Source organism: Gambusia affinis, linkage group LG23 (genome assembly GCF_019740435.1).
Source record: "Gambusia affinis linkage group LG23, SWU_Gaff_1.0, whole genome shotgun sequence".
Lineage (NCBI taxonomy): Eukaryota > Metazoa > Chordata > Actinopteri > Cyprinodontiformes > Poeciliidae > Gambusia > Gambusia affinis.
The window spans coordinates 10,401,032-10,421,080 of NC_057890.1; the positions used below are offsets into that span (position 1 = coordinate 10,401,032).

The 20,049-nt window shown below is 37.8% G+C and overlaps 1 protein-coding gene across 9 annotated transcripts in view; it reads right to left on the reverse strand.

Annotated features, from left to right (window-relative positions):
- The window catches only part of LOC122826363 (ELKS/Rab6-interacting/CAST family member 1-like), a 121,981-nt gene that overhangs the window by 15,823 nt on the left and 86,109 nt on the right, over positions 1–20,049 (reverse strand). For 5 of the 9 annotated variants that reach the window (XM_044108137.1, XM_044108136.1, XM_044108134.1 and 2 more), the window contains 3 exons: positions 18,762–18,909; positions 11,655–11,762; positions 4,680–4,865 (listed from right to left, as the gene is read on the reverse strand). In XM_044108137.1, coding sequence (XP_043964072.1) covers positions 4,680–4,865; positions 11,655–11,762; positions 18,762–18,909 — 442 coding nt within the window. Of the gene's footprint in view, positions 1–4,679; positions 4,866–11,385; positions 11,464–11,654; positions 11,763–18,761; positions 18,910–20,049 lie in introns of those variants that run through there. The other 4 variants (XR_006369774.1, XR_006369773.1, XR_006369775.1 and 1 more) reach the window with 2 other exon arrangements.

Consider the following 20,049-nt stretch of genomic DNA (forward strand, 5'->3'; position numbering starts at 1 on the left):
CTGAAGTTAAACAGAAAGATGAAACAAACACACATTAGGGGAGGAAACATGCTTAGGTCCATTAAGAAAATATTCAAAGGCAAACATGTCCAAGCAAATGTCAAAAATGTATGCATGTATATAGGAGCAATTTGCACAACTCTGCTGCTTTCATGCTTTAGAAAAGTCTGACTAAACAATATAGAGTTTCCTTGCAGCATGTTACCAGCCTCAACCACAACTGGCATGATTCCTTAACATCTGTGGTCCAAGGAAATCCACGGTGAAAGCTTTTTGACATCCATCACTCATGTGTTTGTGCAGAACAAATATGCTTCCGCTTTATCTGATCTATCAATCCACACTCTCTCCACATCACATGCGTGGGAAATACATCACCCCGAATGGCCTCCACAGTTCCTAAAGCTTCCAGCCCCATGCTGTTTATGTGTTCAGAGTTTGTTCATTGTTACATTAAACACTTCCGACATAAAATCAGAGGCATCGGATTAAAAAAAACCAACAATATAAATACTCTTGTGGATAAAAAGATATTAATTTCTTCTGGGAAACATGATTATCCCTCAAAAAAATCCCTCATATTAAACACATGCAGCTAGAAGTCAGTCATTTTTTAAAGACAATGCTTAATTAATATTATCTTTACTTTAATAACGCAGACTTTATTTCAGTTTAGAGTTTTTAAAATACTTTTTGTAAATACATCTTTATAAAATCTGTCACCAGACAGATCAATAAGTAGGACATAATCAAGTTCACTGATATTTCCATTAGATGCATAAAACAATCAGTATAGAGGTGGATATAATATTAAAACAAAGTCATTATTTAAGTATTGAGGTGTGCAAAATTGCAACTGCAAAATACATTTAATAAAAATGTTTGCATGCCATTTTTGTATTTCAGGTCTATTGCATTTAGAGTATCAATACTACAGTAGTCAGGTGGTGCAGCACTTCTTTATCCTCACTGGATACGATTAACAGATTTCAATGGCCAATATGCTCAGGGATAGAAAGGTGAGAGTTTCGCTTTCTTTTGATGATGACGAAGAAAGCAAAGAGTGAGGAAAATAGAAGTTTAATCTCAACAATCTCAAGGGATTGTGCCTTGATAAAAGATCTAGACTAAATTAAATGCTGGAACCGGACAAAACTTCAGTGACCAGTCCATTTGGAGAAGAACTTCTTGAGAAGCTGGTAAGTTGTCATAAGGATGCAGGAATGGGCACAACTGAATGGCACTGAAACATTAGGAAAAGAAACTAGAGTTGGTTATTATCAAGAGTTGTTATAAGAGCAGCAATATCAGAGGCTCTGAGCTGCTTGGCTATAAATTTACTGGGTTACTATATTTCCAAGGACATGCTGTAATACTTAAACTTAGTACTTAAAAATACTCAAATGACTTGGATCCACATTCCCCACATCTGATTTATAAGTCATTTTAGCATTCAATAAAAATAATAAAATTGTTATGATACCATATAGTCACAGAACTGCATCAGTAGAAATCATTTAATCCTGAAACATTTTTGTTTTAGAGGAGCAAAAAAGTGAATCGATTTTAAAACAACATCTTTGCGAGTCTGTTTTTCACTCTATTGGTAGAAATGTGCATGAGCTACTGTGTTAGCAAAAACTGATTGTCAAATACAGAAGCTTTCTCTGGTCCCATATGATAACTGTGCATTCGTTATAATGAGCTGTAAAAATCCTGTATTACATTTTGCATGGGTTTGTGCTTTACATGCTATTTCTGTGCAATGCTAATGGCTTTACAGAGTGCCGGGCATTTTAACAAAGCCAAGGAAAGGCTTGTAAAACACACACAGTCACCACAAAACAGAAAAAAAAAAAGAGGCTGGCATATTGAGGCACGGTGGTCTGGTGGGAGACGGTGTGTGAGCCTGAGTGTGTATTAAAAGGGTCAATCAGGGTTATGGCGACACATGATGAAGGAAAATGAGAAACACCGTCCTGAATGAAAGACTGCCAGTGTGTTCTTTGCAATTGTGTGTAAGCTTGGTTGGTAGCTAAAAAAAAAAACATGCATGGCGCCAAGTGGCACTGCCTGACTCTGGGTGGGTTTGGACAGAGAAATAAGCAGAAAGATTCAAATTGTGAAATGAATTACTGTTAAGGGAAACATCCCACTGAAAAAAATACCTTGTAAAGGCTTAAAAACCTCAAAACAGGCTCTGTAATGGAGTGAATGAGATGTGAATAAGAAATATACTGTTGATGTAATGACTTTGGGATAAATTAACCTAAAAGGAGGATTGGAAAGAAACTCCAAGGGCAAAATGAAAAGAAACACATGAACAAAAATAAAAGGGGGACATTTTAATCTAAAAGTTAAAATCTTTTCATTCTGAAAGTTTGATTTTTTTTTCTGGGGATACCTGATACATGTGTGATACTTTTAGAAAAATAATGCATTGCATATATATAGCCTAGATGTTCAGTCTCATTTAATGGTGTTTTAATGTTGTGTTGTAATATTTTCCTATTTAATTCACTACGCAATAAATGCAAATGAATGTAATAGTTTATACTCCAAGAAAAACAATAGAAAGACAATATGAAGTTTTTGCTTTGTTGTCTTTGTAATAACTAAGACAAATAAGATGACTAAGATTTTTATATTAGCCACAGTTTTATGTGGCAATAAATATGGTTTAGAGGGTTTTCTTTTCCTCACTCCAATAGAATTGAAAAAAACATTTTTTAAATTCAGATTAAAAGCCCTTACTCCCACTTCTTAATAGTTGAGATGTTAAATACAAAGGGAGAAGGACAGGCTCTGATTTTGGTATTTTCAGCTTGCATGTGTACTTGTAATGGCACAGTTAGCTTACCATGTCAGAGGCAGGTCATGTTTATTTCTTTCTGAAGTCCAAAGTCATTTAACACAGTGTTCATTTAAAGAGACCCTCATGTGTTTATTATAAAGCTACAGCTAACATGAACAGATTGCTATGAGTCATTAACATCCCATAACCCACCAATGTCACTGGCTAAGATACAATCCAATATGGCCGCCTCCCATGTAACTTGCAGTAAAAGTTGCCAGTATGACTGTTTAATGAGAGTTTGATCTCATTAAAGCGGTGGGACATTTAGTACCCAAACAGCTATTTCTTTCCATCTTCAATGGAGAAAATGGAGAGAAAACTATTGCTAATAGTTTTTAGCACCAAAACAACAAATCTCACTGTTTTCCCTCAAATCCGAAGACCCTTTCAACTTCGAGCGCCAATTTCTAAGACAAATCAAACACAAAATTGTCAGATTTGTGCCTTTCTCTATTTTGGACTGAATAGTATATCGTCAGAAGTTCAGCCCTGGACATATTGTTTTCATTGCCTAAATCTTATTTTAAGTTCTCCACAGCTCTATCCTTAATTTTCCAGCTGTGTTCTGTGGTTGTCAGGATATGGTGTCCTCACTGATATTCTTTAACAAACCAAACAGCTGGATTTACACAGGTTATAGATTGCTGTGTGATGCAGCAGAGCTTCTTACTGAGGATCCCGTAAAAATCAATAAGCACAGAACATTTATAAGAAAGTTAGGATCATTTTTCATATAAGCTGTACTTTTGACTTGTTTGTAACCATGAACAGTCTGCATTCCTTATTAGATAAGTTTTAACAGCTGCCCACATAATCAGTTTAAATAGAGCACCCTTTGCATTTAAGAACTAATGTCTGACCTCAAGACCACAAAATAAAGTCAGCATTTCGGGCTGATGATGAAAAATGTGCGTTATATTTTTCTGTCTGAGAAAGTCCCACAGAATGGTGAATGTGCCCTGGGATTAAATGACAGCTTGATTCTCTATTTTCCAAGTTTATTCAAAGCGACAGGAAACCATGCTACGCCATATGTGAAGCGCTCATGCTAAACAGAGACGTTTCTCAGCATTGAGACGTACAATAAGGCTTTCATGGAGACTGTAGGAAACTGGTAACCAAACCGCATACTCTGTCACCGAGCTGCGCGAGTGTGTCTGCGTCTACAGTTACCGCTTTCAATGCATACCACATGTAGCAACCATGTTTTGGCTGATATGTTTTCAATATGGAGAAAGAGGAAGCCTTCGACAGACCCAATTTGTTTAATTGAATAATGCACTGTTTGTATTGAAAGCCTGAAAACACAAGTGGTTACTATGATAATGCAGCAACATGAAGGCATTCCCTGAGCCCCAACTTGTCTTCTCACTGCTCCGATTTTGACAGCGAAATAAAAACTCTTCCACTGTCTCGCTGCTCCGAGCTGCACATGAACCTACCTTCCTCATCCTGCCAAGGAGCTGAGGCAGAGTGTACTCCCTGCACTGTACGATGAAATAAAATGTCTTATCCGGTATTTGTTGTGCAGCCAGGTGCTTGTCAACAGGTGACCTGCTGGAGTAAATCTCTTTACAAGTGTCAAAGGTAATGCCAAAAACCTGCCAAGCCAACCAGTGTGGGCCTTGTCTTCCACTCATACTCATGCCAAGATGCGTACATCAATGCATTGAGTAAGAGCTCAGTCGCACTGAGGCCAGTTTTGCAACCTGAAGAAATTTTTTTTTTCATGTTGTGGTTAATAATAAGCTTAATAATCTCACGAATTAAAGAAAAACAAAATTTTTCTCTTATCTTCAATTATCCAAAACAAAACCCTCACCTGCTCCTCTGACATGCTGTGCAGCTGCGTGTGCCAGGAGGCGGAGTCAGAGCGGTGATAAGATGAGGGCGGGGCAAAGTCCTGCAATATGATTGGGTCACGCTCCTGACACAGTGAGGTCAGGTGACTTATGTACAGCTTCAGTTTATTGCGATTCTGATTGAGGTCCAGGAGAGGAGAGAGAATCTACAGGAGGGGACAGAAAAATATATTTCGTTAATAAAGATAAAAATGCAAAAAATAAAAAGATTAAATAATCATGATGGCTGGTTTAAGAGTTTACAAGTCAGGGAAACGGAAGGGCATGCAGATATGGATGGAAGTGGGTGAAATGCAGACTTGAAAAGCACTTTAGTGTGGAAAATCCCCCCAAAAAATTTATAATTTCAACCATGACGAGTAGAACCCACTGAAAGAAGTTTACATAACTGGGCTATTGTGACTGTCAAGTCAAGCAAACACTACACACTTGGGTTACATGGTGAACTGGATGTGTATTAGTCGCGACTTAATAAAGAGTGTAAAAATAACGGCAAACAGGAAGGCCACAGCAGTTGAACTCATGTAACTCTTCCACTAAATTTAAAATGCAGTCAAAATGCCTACATCCTCAGGTATATTATAAAACGGCTTTGTTTTGTATTCATACTCATCAAACCTTTTCACATCTTGTCGTGCTTGAACCATAAAGTCGATGCATTTCATTAAAATTTTTAGAGATGGACCAACACAATGCAACATAACTGGGAAACAGAGGGAAAGAGTTTGTGAAGTGTTCTGCAAAGACTTTAGGTTAAATAAAAATTAGAATACAGCAACAATAGGTTCCTGATGTGTGTCTGCTTAGCGTGGGAATGAGGATGAGAAAAGTGACAGAGATGCAAGCATTTAAGGGTTCTGAGACAAGACCCCCCATGAGACGAGCCCATGACAGACACACACTCACACAGATAAAACAAACAGACCAAACTCTTCCCCTTGTGGAATACCAGGATTTAAGTGCAGAGGAAGCATTTTAAGAGGGGAAGCAGTGTGAGTGTGAGTTAGCAAGCTATATTTAACACTGCAATGCCTCTGCACCAGCCTTCTGTGCTCATCGTCACTCAGCAAACACACAAAGAGAATTAAAAAGTAAGATCCTTTCACTCAGCGCAGTGACTTCATTTTGTCTGTGTGAACTCCGTCTGCTCTTTAGCCGTCACTCTTTTCAGCGTCCAGATCCCAGGATCTGTACATTGTTATCTCGTCTCTGTTGTCTTTATTTGCTGAAGCGCTTTATTAAGACGGTATTGCAAACCAAATGTCCATTTTGCATTGTTATATTGACTGTTCTTAGCAGATACTCCTTAAAACAGCCTGTCTGAACAGGTAAGATCGGCCAGCATTGTTCTAAATGATTCAGTAATAGACGGCATTGTGGAAAAGTTGTGAATAATTTATTTATAATTTGCTTCTAGTGAATTTTATTCAAATTTATTTTTATCTTTTAAAACAGATTTAGCCTTTTCGAGCAATAAATGGTCTTTTAATCAACTCAAAGAAATTAACGTCTCATCAAATCCCATCAAACAAAATAATTTGTTGCCCGTTTCTTTTATTGGAAATATGACAAATACCAATAACAAAGTTCAACATGTAGATAGGAGTTTAACTCAAAGAAAAATGATTCTCAAACAGCTGTTAGCTGAAAACTCGGCTCTCGATGCTTAACTACAAGGTTCGGCCTTGTTCTCTTGTTCTCCATAGGACTTGACTTTATGAAAGTGTTTTAGCTCCGACATTTCTTCTTTTGTCCTCCACTTGTCCAATTTTCTAATTCTTTAAGCAACCACTGCACCAATGCTGCTATGGTCAGACACCAGGACTACACTGAAGATTAGTAAAAACGCTAAAGAAAAGACCTCAGAGGGTGTGCTGTGGTGGCGTAGGGGATAGCGCAACCCACGTTTGGAGGCCTTCAGTCCTCGACGCGGCCGTCGCGGGTTCGATTCTCGGACCTGGCGACATTTGCCGCATGTCTTCCCCCCTCTCTCTCTCTCTTTCCTGTCAGCCTACTGTGGTATAAGGGACACTAGAGCCCACAAAAAGACCCCCTGGTGGGACAAAAAAAACAAAAAAAAACTGACTTCAGCACTGTGATATTAGCGCTCAGAAGAAACTAAAAGATACTGAGATAAAGTGACAATTCAAGATGACACAATCAAGTAAAAACCTTTGAGAGAGTAAAGCTTATAGCTTCACAGATGTAAACACAGCGGCAAAACTATTGATTCGAAGATGTTATGAGGGATATAAAACATTTGCACATGTAAACTACAACGGGCGGACGAGCCAGTTAGCAGATGATCCAACATCGATCGGTTACACAATGGATGCCATCTTTTCATCTAAATACTGTGAGGTATTATGTAGCTATCATACAAACATATTATGTTCTTGTAACTGACACTTTTTGACATATTTGCAATAAAGATTTTGTTGCCATTCTATCCACTGCCTTATTTATAAAGTAAGGAAATTTTGCTGGATTTCAGTGCAGAGCTTTTGCATTCCTTATAAGAATGACAAGTTCCTAAAAAAGCTAAAAACGAGGTACATTTTCAACTGCCTCAGTAACTTTGTGTGTTTTATAATGCTGAGAAAAAAAATTAATCGATGAGAATGTGTGTGGTTTTCTCGCTACAATGTTTGAGCACTCTTGTCTCTGCATTAAATCTACAATAAAAGTGAATCAAAGTATCTGTCACCTTTAATTTCCTCTTATCGACAGCTACCACAAAAACATTAATACACGCCTACACATGAGCACCATGGATGTAATCCTGAGCTGCTCCTGATTATCTCCACAAGTCAGAGGAAGCAGCTTCTTGGACCAAAACTGCTGGTTTCTTATACACACTAAACATGTTAACACTAAATATATATTTTCAAATATGCTATTTGTGTATGTAATTACCCCTCCAGTGCACACACACTCAAAGGCATTACATTTTAGGATCATTATCAGCAGAGATAAACTCTAGTTGCAATATTTTGCAGTGAAGGACTGTCAGTAGGAAACAGCCCATTAAAAGAATCTGTGCTGTCTATTTCCCTTTAGTGGAAAAAAAGAGTTAGGAGGAGTAGTGAGGTATAAAAGATGGAATAAAAGACAGCAGGGTTTCATTTTCTGGGCTGTAAAACGTCTACACTGTCCATACGAAGACAGTTCTACAGCTTTACAGCCCCAAAATAAACCTAGCATGTGGTCAACAGCTGCTATCTCACACTTTCTAATTTATATTATTCTGTCAAACAGCAGAAAAAAGAAATTCCCTGTCAACACTTTCCAGACATGAAGTAAAGCTCTGAGGATCAAACACAAGACAAACTAGAAACAGGCACAAAGAATGGAATGAGTGAAGTGATCTGAGGAAGACATTTTTAGAGAAATTAAAACAGTGCTCTCTTATTTATTCCACCTAGAATCTATCTAACAAGAAAAGAATATTTGAAAAGAGATATGAAAACTAAAACACTAGATCTAAATTTCAGAAACACTATGAATTTAGATGCTTTTACTCAAAATATGGCAATAAGAACCTACTCGTTTTAGCAGTTTTTCACAGACATGATGGCCAAGTAATCAGTGTGTGGGGTTAATGGGTCTGCAGCGGTTTTCAGTGTCTTGTGAAACAATCCCCAGGGAGGTATAGTTTTATGCTGCGCTGTGAGTCAGAGGGTGAGCTTGAGCCGCTTTATTAGCCTCTCATGTGTCCCTACAGGATTCTCACTGTAGTAAGAAAGAGCTCTAAAGAGAGGCATACGGCAAACTCTGCTGACTGGATTCAAAGAAAGAAAAACACTGCGGCCAAATGAAATGATGAAATTAGAACTATTTATCCCTCATAGAACCGAGAAGGACTTGTGCTCAAAAAGACATACAAAGCAACCTCTACTGTTATAGGCATACCTGGTAAAGATGTGAAGAAAACTTCAAATAAATGGCAGTTTAACAAATAAATTTACCCAAATTTACCTAAAATGCTGCTGGAAGAGTCCTGACCAACACCAGGAAAAATGGATCTCATCACATTTTTATGCACTGGCTCCATATTTCTCAAAGAATTGATTTTAAAATGCATCAGCTTTTAAGTGGAGGAATCTGACTTTTGAGTTGAAAGGGAAAGCTGAGATTGGAAGACTAGATGTGGATTTAAAATCAAACTACATTTAAATTTGCCTCTAAAATTTTTATCTTAGCGTCAGTTTATTTTATGCAATGCTTTTACCCTTTTGCATTATTCATGGCTTTCTGTCTTTTCATTTGCCTCTAATAAAGCACTTTGGACTGCCTTGAGTCTGAATGGTGCTATCAAAATAAACTTGCCTTGTCTCATGTTCTCTTCTCATTAACTCAGTCCACAGAAGGCTGATTTTGATTCATTGTGATTGGACTTTGCTTCATGTTTGGCATCATTAGTTTATATTATTTTTTTGGGAGAGATCACCAGTTTTTAAAACATTTTCGTATCGAGTGCTAATGATGCCATCTACTCTAACAAGGGCTTTTGGAAGAGAAATAGACCACAGCATAACATATTCACCATTTCATTAACATGAGATGCTTTTCCACATATTGATCCTTTGCTTTAATGAAAAATAGACACACTTGGTTGTTATGGAGACTTGGTGACCCATAGATGCTACTTTTATATCTCTAACAACAAGCTTTGGAGAGTGTTATTCCTCCCGTCTGATCCTCCTGTGGTGACAAGATACAACGGTCTTACAACAATTTATTTCTTTTTCATTTCTCGTCTTATGAAGATCAACACACATTTCCTGGACTTGTACTGCATATTTTCTCTTTCCCATCTGGAAGAGCTGCTGGGGGAAATGAACTGCTGGTATTTCCAATAGAAACACAAGGCAATAAGTTATTAATCGAGTGTTTCTGAACTTCAAAAGCAATGGATTTAAAAAAAAAAAGTGGTTCGGAATCAGAATATGGATTTTTATTTTCTCAATTCTTCTTAGCTTTAAATTGTTTATGGTCACAAAATGAAGAGACTAACTAATTTCATAGCACAATTTAAATTTAATGTGGTGTATCTAGCACAACTTATGGCCATAAAGTGTTCTCAACAATGCTTGGCATGTGTTAAAACTGCTCTCCTGTGCTCCTCTGCTGCAGCTCAGAATCCCCCTTATAGACATACACACAAGCGCTCACTGTTTGGATGAAATGTGCTATGGCAAATTAACCAGCTCACACACCAGAAGGAAGGTGAATATAGCTCCTGGTGGTGGTAGAAAGGAAAAAAAAAAGATGGCAGACAGAGGTTGGACATGCTAGCTGACCTGCCTCTCTCAGCAGGAAGGTGCTACATCTAATTAATAAGAAGGTCTCAACTTAGACCTGCTAGAGAATCTTTGGGCTGTCAGCATCCTTGTGCAGTGGCAATAAATCATGTGGTATTATTTTGCCAACACCAGAGTTAAAGCTATGATGCCTAAAATGTTTGTAGTACTGCATATATTTTTAGATTTGATTAGAAAACTCTTACAAATGAACAATAATGAACATTTTCCACTGCATACTGACAATCAGTCCAGTAACAGGTTCTCAGAAGATACTCTGCAAGGCCCCCCTTTGCCTCCAGGTCAAAACGCCATCTGTTTTTTTCAGTGGCATGAAGGAATGCAGGAGACGGGTTCTCCGTAGAGATCACAGTGTACTGTTAAGCATGTAATCCTACATAGTAATTTTAATCTGACACATGGAAACCAGGACAGCGAGTGCAGTCAGAAAAAAAAAATCTAAAACTTTTGTTTTTATGCACAATTTGGAGGTGTTCTCCCAATGTTAGCCCGACTTCTATGTGTGAGAAGCTTTGGGAATGATAGCTTCTTTAATTTTTATTCCCCCTTGACTATTAATTTTAGCTTGCTTTCCGAGAACCGTTTAATTACAGGTAGAGGATTGCATGTGTGTAGGAGTTTTGGTGCCTAATGTTACAATAACTTACACTAAGAAAAACTTCTTGTCAAGTGTGTTTATAATGAGATTGTAGTTTGAGGCCAACCTAGCCCGTCCCACTTAAAAGTCTGAAATGATCAATCCACAAAGGTGCATGCAGGGATGCATTATGCATAAGATACTGCTGCTGTGACCAGGGTTCTCCAATGAGTACTTAGAGTATTATTCATTTATGTTTCATGTTACAATGTTTCGTCTTAATTCAATGAGAACAGAATTAAAAAATAACTAGAATAATGTCAGAAAAAGTAAAAAAAAAAAAAAAAAAAAAAAAGGACTTTATGTGGCTTAAAGATGAGCAATTTTTGCCTGACAGTAACACAACATGAATGAAGACCAAGTCTGAATTCTGGTGTTGCAGAAATGACGCAACACAAAGAACAAGTGAATTTAAAACGTGAACAGGAGGAAAAGAGTTTCAAAAAAACAGAAGAAATCACGAAAACAAGGAGGAAATTAATCAAGACTAAGATGTTCTGACTGAAGAATGATGAAGAAAATAGAAATAAAAAACGATAAATCAGAAAAACACGGCAAAATGTGTAAATGCATTAAAAAAAAAGAGTAACACTTTAGGTGAGAAGACAGCAGCCAGAGTGTGATCATGGATGAGAGAAGAACGTAAAACAAGAGGAACGACATGAGGACACCAAAACGTGACCTCATCCAGGGAAAGACGCTCACCCTTCTGTACAATATGGCAGACTGAGGGTGAGAAAGAAGGCAAGTGATTGGCTAGGCCCAAATACCCTCCTCATCGTCCTATTGGTTAGTTCAGTCCAGCCGTAGCGTGAGTTCAGAAAAAGCAGGAAGTTAGTTTGAGACAGACACTGTGAGCACAGCATAAGCAGGGTTATTATTTAGTCAAAATACTGTCCAGTAATAATATTAAACAACATATTATAGAAAACAAAACAGGTAAGTAAATGAAATAAGCTTGTTGTTTTGGGTACCTGATCTGGGGAGGGCTTGTGATTGTTGGGCAGGTCAGAGTTTGGAGATGCCACTTTCAGATGGTCGTCCTCATAGTTGTCGGCCATCAGCTTCATCCTGTTCTGTGTCTGTAGAAAGAAAGTTAAATATGTGCTTTCAAAGAACAAAGAGAAACCACATAACCTAGAGTGAACACCAATAAATACGGTGTTTGAATTCAATGAGATTAACACACCACCCATCTTTAGCTGCATTTAAAGTCACAAATGTTTTGTGGTATGTCTCCATCAGTTCTGTACACCTAATGAATTTAAAAATGGCTGCTTTATAGTTATTGTTCTGCTCGCCCATATTTTAAGCTTTGGTGGGTAACCATGTCTTAATAGGTTTGTAGTTGTGATATTTGCTATCTATTTTCAGATGATGGATTAAGTAATGCTCGGTGAGATGAACTTTGGAAATTGTTTCATAACCTAACCCTGCTTTCATCAAAACGTAATCCCTGATCTGTGCGCTGTGGTTCTTGGTTTTAACGATGACTAAGAAATGTTCTGCAAGAAACTTCTGAGGCCAGGAGAACTCAGAGGTATTTATACAGAGATTAAATTAGTCACAGTTGGGGTTTACTAACAGTTAACAAGTGATTGAAATGTATTTTATTTAGGAATATCAAAGTGATTTTTTTTTGTGCAATTTGTGACACAAAGAAAAAAAAAAGCAGAAGTGTTTCTCACATTTTATTTTTCAAATATTCCCTGGTTTGTGTTGATCACATAGAATTACATCAAAATACAACAAGGTTTATTGTAACTTGAATAAGTGTATAAAATTTCAAATCAATGTAAACTGATTCACAAACTATTTACAGATGAAGCAGAATAACAGGTCTTGTGAGTTTATCCCTTGGGGGGAGAATCATATCGACTCATATTAGACCATACAGTGATCTGTAAATCACCTCACACAAATCACACTTTCATCAGCGCATAATTTTATTTTCTCATTTCTCATTTTCTTTCTTCTCTCCAATTATCACTTTGTCAGCACCTCCTCACTCTGCTGACTACATTCCCACTCCGATCTACTTTTCCGGCTCCTCTGACTGTCTCACGGCTTTATGTGTTTCACACGTTTTAGTTATACTTTGGGTTTTGCAGTAGGCCTGTAAAGAGTTGGGGGGGATTTAGAGATAAAAAGTGAGGGAGGGCCTGGATCCAAATCTGTTGGTGTTGTACAATCTAAATCCCTTTAGTCTCTCAGTGAGCGCTTCAAGGAGCCGGGGCTTAAAAGGACCAGCCTCAGGTTTTGTGTGTCTGTGTGTGTACTGTATGTCTGACATGGAGGAAAAAAAAAAGTTACATTTCTCAGGGTCTGTTTGAAGAACCAAATGAAAAATTGACTTTTTTAGAGCTAAGAAGGGTGCAAAAAACATGTCTGTCTCCTCAGATATTTCAAAGAGTTAAAAAAAAACTCCAGACAACGATAAGCAGAGTAAATACACAAAGCAGTTTTAAGTGATAGTCTCATTTACTACGGGGGGGAAAAAGCCATCCAAACCACACTGCCCCTAAGTCAAAATATATTTATCTCCTTTGTGAACTCACAAATTAACTGTGATTAACCATGTTTTCTTTGGTTCAACTTCACCTAGCAAAGGCTTGATTAGCGTCGGACCTGTAAAATTAAGTAATCCCTTAAATAGAGCCCAGGAGACAGCATGAACAGATGAAAAACAAAGCAGGTTTTTGGACTGTACTGCATCATTATGGTGGTTTTTGGCATCAAATGTTGGACTTTCCAAGGAGTAACAGGACGACCAAAATGCCTTCCAAGAGCCCATCAACAACTCACCCAGGAGGTCACAGAAGTACCCAGAAAATCTAACGCACAGCAGGATGAATTTGCCTCTGCTAAAGTCAGTGTTCAAGATGCAACATTAAGAAAGAGACGCTGAGAATAACCAGCAACCATGAACTAGTTCTAAAGCTGAAGTTGACCAAAAAGGACATAAAAAGCCCCTCTCACATTCACCCCAAAACATATCTTGATATTTTTTCGACAGACAGTGCAAAAGTTTAACTTTTTGAAAGTTTTACAACACAGCGTTCAGAAAGTAACATTTCACCAACAGTCAAACCTGGAAGGCGTTATAGTGAGCCTTCTTTGAGTTTTCTGACCTTCACAACTTGGCTTAATTGACATGAACCATAAATTTTGCAATTTACCAGAATATCCTCAAGGAAAAAATTTGTTTTAGTTTGTGACCTTAAGCTTAGGAACGCTTGGATTATTCAGCAAGAAAATGATCCAAAGCACACCAGAACATTGGGGAAAAATTCCTCTATTGTTATTAAGTGAAGGGAACAAATGTCACGTAATGCATGACTGAAAAGTTCAATAAATGAAATCATAATTTCTAAGATGGTTTTTTTTTCCAGGTTAACTTCATCTGACATTCAAAAAAAAATTGAGAACAAAAGAGAGGCAATACTTTTTAACTATTTGACTTCTCAACATCCTGCTTAAACGCCACAAAGACAAAAGTTTCTACTATTTAGAGTTGGAATCAGGAGGTTATTTTTCCAACACTTCTGCCATGCAATCAATTTTTGAGAGATAACAGAAATATTATTTTCTATAGAAATCCATATTCAACACTATTCCCCAAACTAATTCACTTAGCATCTTTTGACACTTAGATAAACTGAATAAAAAACCAAACAAACCATGTCGTACCAATTAAACAACTGGTAATCATTTTCTCTTCTTATTTTTATTGAGACGTAAAACCAGTTGGTGAATCAAGCTGTGGTTTCTCTTTCAATTGGCCTAAAATACTCTCAGTTGAAGTCAAATCAGAATAATTCGCAAGAGAGATAATATGTGCTTTTTGCATGGGAACAGAAGAACGATTACAGATGTTATGAGATAAGGTTACAGGGAAAGCTATACTGACAACCCTGAGTTAGAGCTATGTTGTCAAACATACCTTAATGTACCTTATTTAATATGAGATCACAGGCCAAAATGCTAAGTCACACACTGTACCGACTGAACTATCCAGACTTCGTGTATCAAGAACAACGAGTTCCCCACATTCTTGGTCAGGTGCCACTGGACATTTGAGAAGATATTTTATTATCTCATCACATCTCAAAACATTTACAGAACAGATTAAGCATTTTATGGCAAATCTGATGCTAGATCACTTCTGATGAGGGTTATTCTGATTCACCGAGGTGACCTTAACGTTAAATCATGGATTACAGCCGTGCCTAAAAAAATAGCCAATAACCTAGATGCAACTTCCACCACTTTTATGAAAAATGTTGTACTTGAGACTCCCTTTACTCTGTACTGCAGAAGAAATCAGTCAGAACCAATTTATTCCATCAGCTCTTGAGGGATCTTTGAAGGACCCAATTGTGTTGAACATATCAGTGTGTGTGAACACTCGAGCACAACAACCTCAACCGATTTACTGCATTTTCATCATAAACCCCAATGAAGAGCTGCCTTGGAGGTCCTTCTGACCATTCATAAATCCTAAATGGACAAAGCAATCCCACACGACAGTGAGTGCACAAAAACTTATGGCTGTCAGTTCGAGATGTCTCCGTACTGTTCATTTTAAAACAATAAAAACTCAAACAATAAAATGTTGAAACTCATGACGAAAGTGCAGAAACCTCCCAAATTATACAGATTGTTAAGAAACACATCCTAGTGGACATGTGATACGCTCGATGGAGCCGAAGGTGAGAACTACAAAAAAGGAAAAAGGAAGACATGGGGTTAATGAAAAAGGAAGCAAAAACTGAAGACATTTTTTTTTTTATCTGGCCTTCTTTACATCTTCTCCCATTTCTCTAATTGTCAGGAATGCTGACCTCAGCTCACTTGTTTCTGTGCCAATTCTCCCTCTCACTTAATCTAATCATCACACCATTATTTCACTCCTCCTCTCTCAGACCTCCCTTCACCTCCACCTCCCCTCCGGCTGCCCCCCAGCCTCCATTTCTGCTTTAAGCGACCAACAATGGGTAGAAAGAAGAGTGAAAAGAGGAGCAAACTGATGACTCAGGCTCAGAGGAAAATTATTTCTTCACGATAAAGCTTTGGGGAATATTAGATTAGATTACTTTATCATCTAGCCTTTCGTCGACAAAGAAAAAAAAACTTTATACATATCAAAGCAATTATCAACAATGAAAAGTTGCTGAGTCATGGCTGGGCAAAACCTACTTTTAAATTATAACAAATGTAATTATTCTGCCCATTTTTACATTAAAAAGGCATCTGTTAATAAGTGGAAAATTAAAAATGGTAGGGGAAGCGAGTCGAGTGTGGTGCTGTGGGGAATAATTTCACCCAGGCAAAGTCTCTGTAGACTAATTAATTAAAACAGTCCACAGTTTTTCACCCCAACATGAGAGTTTCTGATATGCAACTAAAGATTAAAAGTACAGTGGAAAAATGGAGTGACGAACCTCCGATCAGAGTTTACCATTTAAATAAAACAACCCCAGGCTTTCAAATCCTTAAACATAACTGTAAAATCTTTGGAGTTCAATATACTAAGGGGTTTCAGGTGATTAACTGAGTTTTTTTATTTTTAGATTCCTGTTCGTTTATTTGCTTCATTAAAATAACTTAAAAAACCTCAGAAATGATAAAGTAACGTCAGCAAAAGAGCGTCTCGCTGGAGCAGAAAGCGTATTCCTCAACAACTCTGTCGTTTCATTTTAAATCGCCTGTTTTTGCTTTCACCGCAACCGCCATCACATTTCGTCTCCGTCCTTCATAACACAGAAAGAAATAAAACTTGGACTGGAGAGGAAGCAGGCTGTGACAGGGGAGGAGAGAGTGAAGAGAGCTGAGGTCATCTTGATCTACAGCCGTCTGGAGTAAGAGGTCAAAGGTCGACATAAAGGCAAAGCTTTCAGGGCCATTCACATTTTAATCACACACACAGGTGGGGTTTTATGTGTGTGCTGAACGTCTTACCACAGCATGTTGTCTGTTACACGTATTCACAGACTCGTAAATCTGCTTAGACTAAATCTGTCTCACAGTTATGATACACCAAATTCTCATACAGATTCAGGAGAGTTTATATTTACGGTGCTTTTTAAGTTTTGGCTTATATGACAATAAGCATATCTCTCTTTGGAGTCTCGACATTTGGCGCAGGTGTACATTACCTTGCAAAATTATTAACAGTTCTTAGAAATTCTTGCTCAGATTTTTTTTAACATTTCAATTAAACATCAATGTTTTTAACTGGGATCTTTTCTTAAAGGATAACACAAAATAGTGCAGAATTTAAACATTTTACAGTTTCAGCTTTGCGCATCCAGATTATAATTTGTAAAATAGCTAAAGTGCCGTCAGATTGATCCCCTGTGAAGAGCAGTTTTGAAGTCCTGCCACAGATCTCCAGTTGAATTTAGATCTGAACTTTGACTAGGTCATTCTAACATGTAGACGTGGTTAAGTATAAACTTATTTCCTCTATTTCATCTGGTAAGATAGGTTTCTCCCATCTTCCCCATATTTGAGGCAAACTGTTGAAAGAGGATATATTATGACTTTCCTCCAACATTTATGTTTTAGTCGTTCTTTTACTGAAACAGATTTGTGAAATGCAAACGTTCCCACTTGAGCTGTGAATCTCTGACACAGACCCCATTTTCCAGATTTTATTTTGTAAAATGTTTTCCAGGTCACAAATAGGTGAAACTCTCCGTTGGTCTATCATAAAAAAAAATCCCCAAAAAATACATTGATGTTTGTAGTTGTAATACAGCAAAATGGAAAAAGATCTCAAGGGGTATGGATTTTAAAAGACTGTAAAAATCTGTTAGAACTGTTGGATTTTTTTCAGATGTTAAGGGACTGAAAATGACAGCACAACAGAGATCTTCAGAAAGGAAAACCTTGAAATACTGGATAAACTACTTACACCACTATACACACAAACAAACACACACTCTGAGAAGAGCATAGCAGAGCTTCTGTGTTGTCAGTAACCACCTTGGAGACTCAGAAGTGTCATAAATGTCTTCATATGAAACCCAAGGAGACGAGGCGGGGGGATGGTGAGGGAGGAAGTTGAAGAAGAAGCTTGTTAAAGCGATTTCATTGGACAGCAATCCTTTCTAAAGCACCCAGCTCATATTTTGACCACCAACTCAAACTGATTCTCAATTCTGTTTTCTTGCGCCAAACTCTATTTAAAGTGTATTCTGTTGGATAAAATTTTCAATGCTCAAATAATCTAAATCCAATAAAAACCTCGGACTCATCCTGTACGGCAGGGGTCACCAATCTCGGTCCTTGAGGGCCGGCATCCAGCACGTTGCAGTTCTCTCCCTGGTGGCACCAACAAACTTTTCAGCATGTCAATGTTCTTCTTAGGCCTTCGAACGAGCCATCACCTGATTCAGGTGCGTTAAACCAAGGAGAGGACTAAAACATGCAGGAGGCCGGCCCTCGAGGACCGAGTTTGGGGACCCCTCCTGTACGGGGTTGGGTATTGTAGTAGTTTTACCCAGGAAAAGCCAAACTCTGTGTCTCTCTGTAAATACATCCCAGTGTGGAACCACAAGTAAGGATATAAACCTCATGTTTATATCCTTACTTTTGGCCTGGGTTTGTGTGAACATATTGTTACCACCTAACTGTCTTACAGTGGTGATGTAGTGTTTAGACTTGGCCTTTTGCTAGTGTACATCTGGAGAAAATGTCTTCTTTGATTCAAATATAATAAGTGAAATTAAAGTTAAGATAAATACAGAATCGGTGTGTGCGTGTGTGTGTTTGTGCGTGTGTCCCTAAAACAGGTTGTGGTCACATCTGGACTCACTTTCTGGCTGCCTTCTGTGTTTTCTTTTCTCTCTCCATCACTTCCACCTCACCTGAGCTCCCCCGGCTTTTATTTACGCCTCTCTAAACATGGCTCTCACGTTCCCCGGGTTTATTTTGTCTTTATTTTGAGTGTCTCTATCAATTTACCACCTCTTTTGTCATTTTTCATCCATACTCCTCTTTAGTCGTCTTCAAACCTGGTCAGAAATCTCTGCTCATAAGCCAGCTGATGCCAGGCTTCAGGCGTTTTGTCCTACCTGCTGTTTGAGCTGCTGAACCAGGCTGTCCTTCTCTCTCTTCAGGGTTGACACCTCTTCTTGGGTTTTCTTCTTTTTGGATGAGGAGAGCTCCAGCAGAGCGATATTGGCATCCTTCTCGCTTATGGCGGCCAGCAGTGCTTCTTGCCTGCGCACAAAACAATACAGGTTAGATACGTTAGTTTTCTGCTTCCTTGGACATGCATCGTTCAGAGCAGACAGGGTTAACTGAAACATTACTTTAATTAAACCTTATATGAATGAAATATGGATCTTTATGAACACCTTTCCTGAGCATCTTTGTTTTTAGCGTCATTGTTCGCAAAATCGTGGTTATCAGTCCAACCATCGTCTATTCTCGCTTGTCCATGAAGAGTTTTAGGGGAGCTGCAGCCTATCTCCAGCAAACAACAAACAAGCTTCCACATTTTCTGGACTGTGGGAACAAGTAAATAAAATAAAATAAAAATATATGTACATATCTGTAACTTACCTATAAAAATACATTTTAATTGTTACATAAATTTGCATTTTGAGCTCTCAACTAGGCATGGGCTATTTATATTTCAAAGTTATGGTTTTAAAAAAAGTTCTTTCACGTCATTTTCTGACATTTAAAATCATTTTACTTTGATGCCCCAAAAAAAGTGACCATTTTCCATCAAGCTCAGATTTTCTCTGACTTTATGGATCACAGACTTACATTACCCTGTAAAGAACACAACAGCAGTTTGTAACTGAATTTAGCAGGTGTTTGCTCCATATCTTTGTTTATGTGTCATAGATGACGCTACAATAACCGCAGTAATTAACATGTTCCGATGAAATGTTTATAGCAATTATTTTTTGTTTCAAATGAAAGTACTTAGATCACACCTGATATAAATCCTGTGATACAAAGGTGTTTGTTATCTCATAGCATGACTATAGTTAATGTAGAAAATGATCCATTTCATCCTTCATGTCAAGTTAAACCTTCTTAAAAGTTACTGTGAAAAAGAAAATATGATATAATATGAAAAATTGTGCAGAGGCAACATTGGTGACCGTCCCCAATGCATTTAAAAATATATATTACTACTGTATTTATTACAACAGAACATAAGACTACTCTGCAAAATTAACATTTTTTTATGTGCAACAAACATTAAATTCTCCTCAGGAAGAGGAGTTACAAAGACAGACTGCACATGATCAAAAAGCATCAGTGAGCTATAGTGGAGCTGTAATGAATCCAGACCTTAAGCTCTTGTTAGATTTACTGTTACAGAGTCTCAGTGCCATCTCT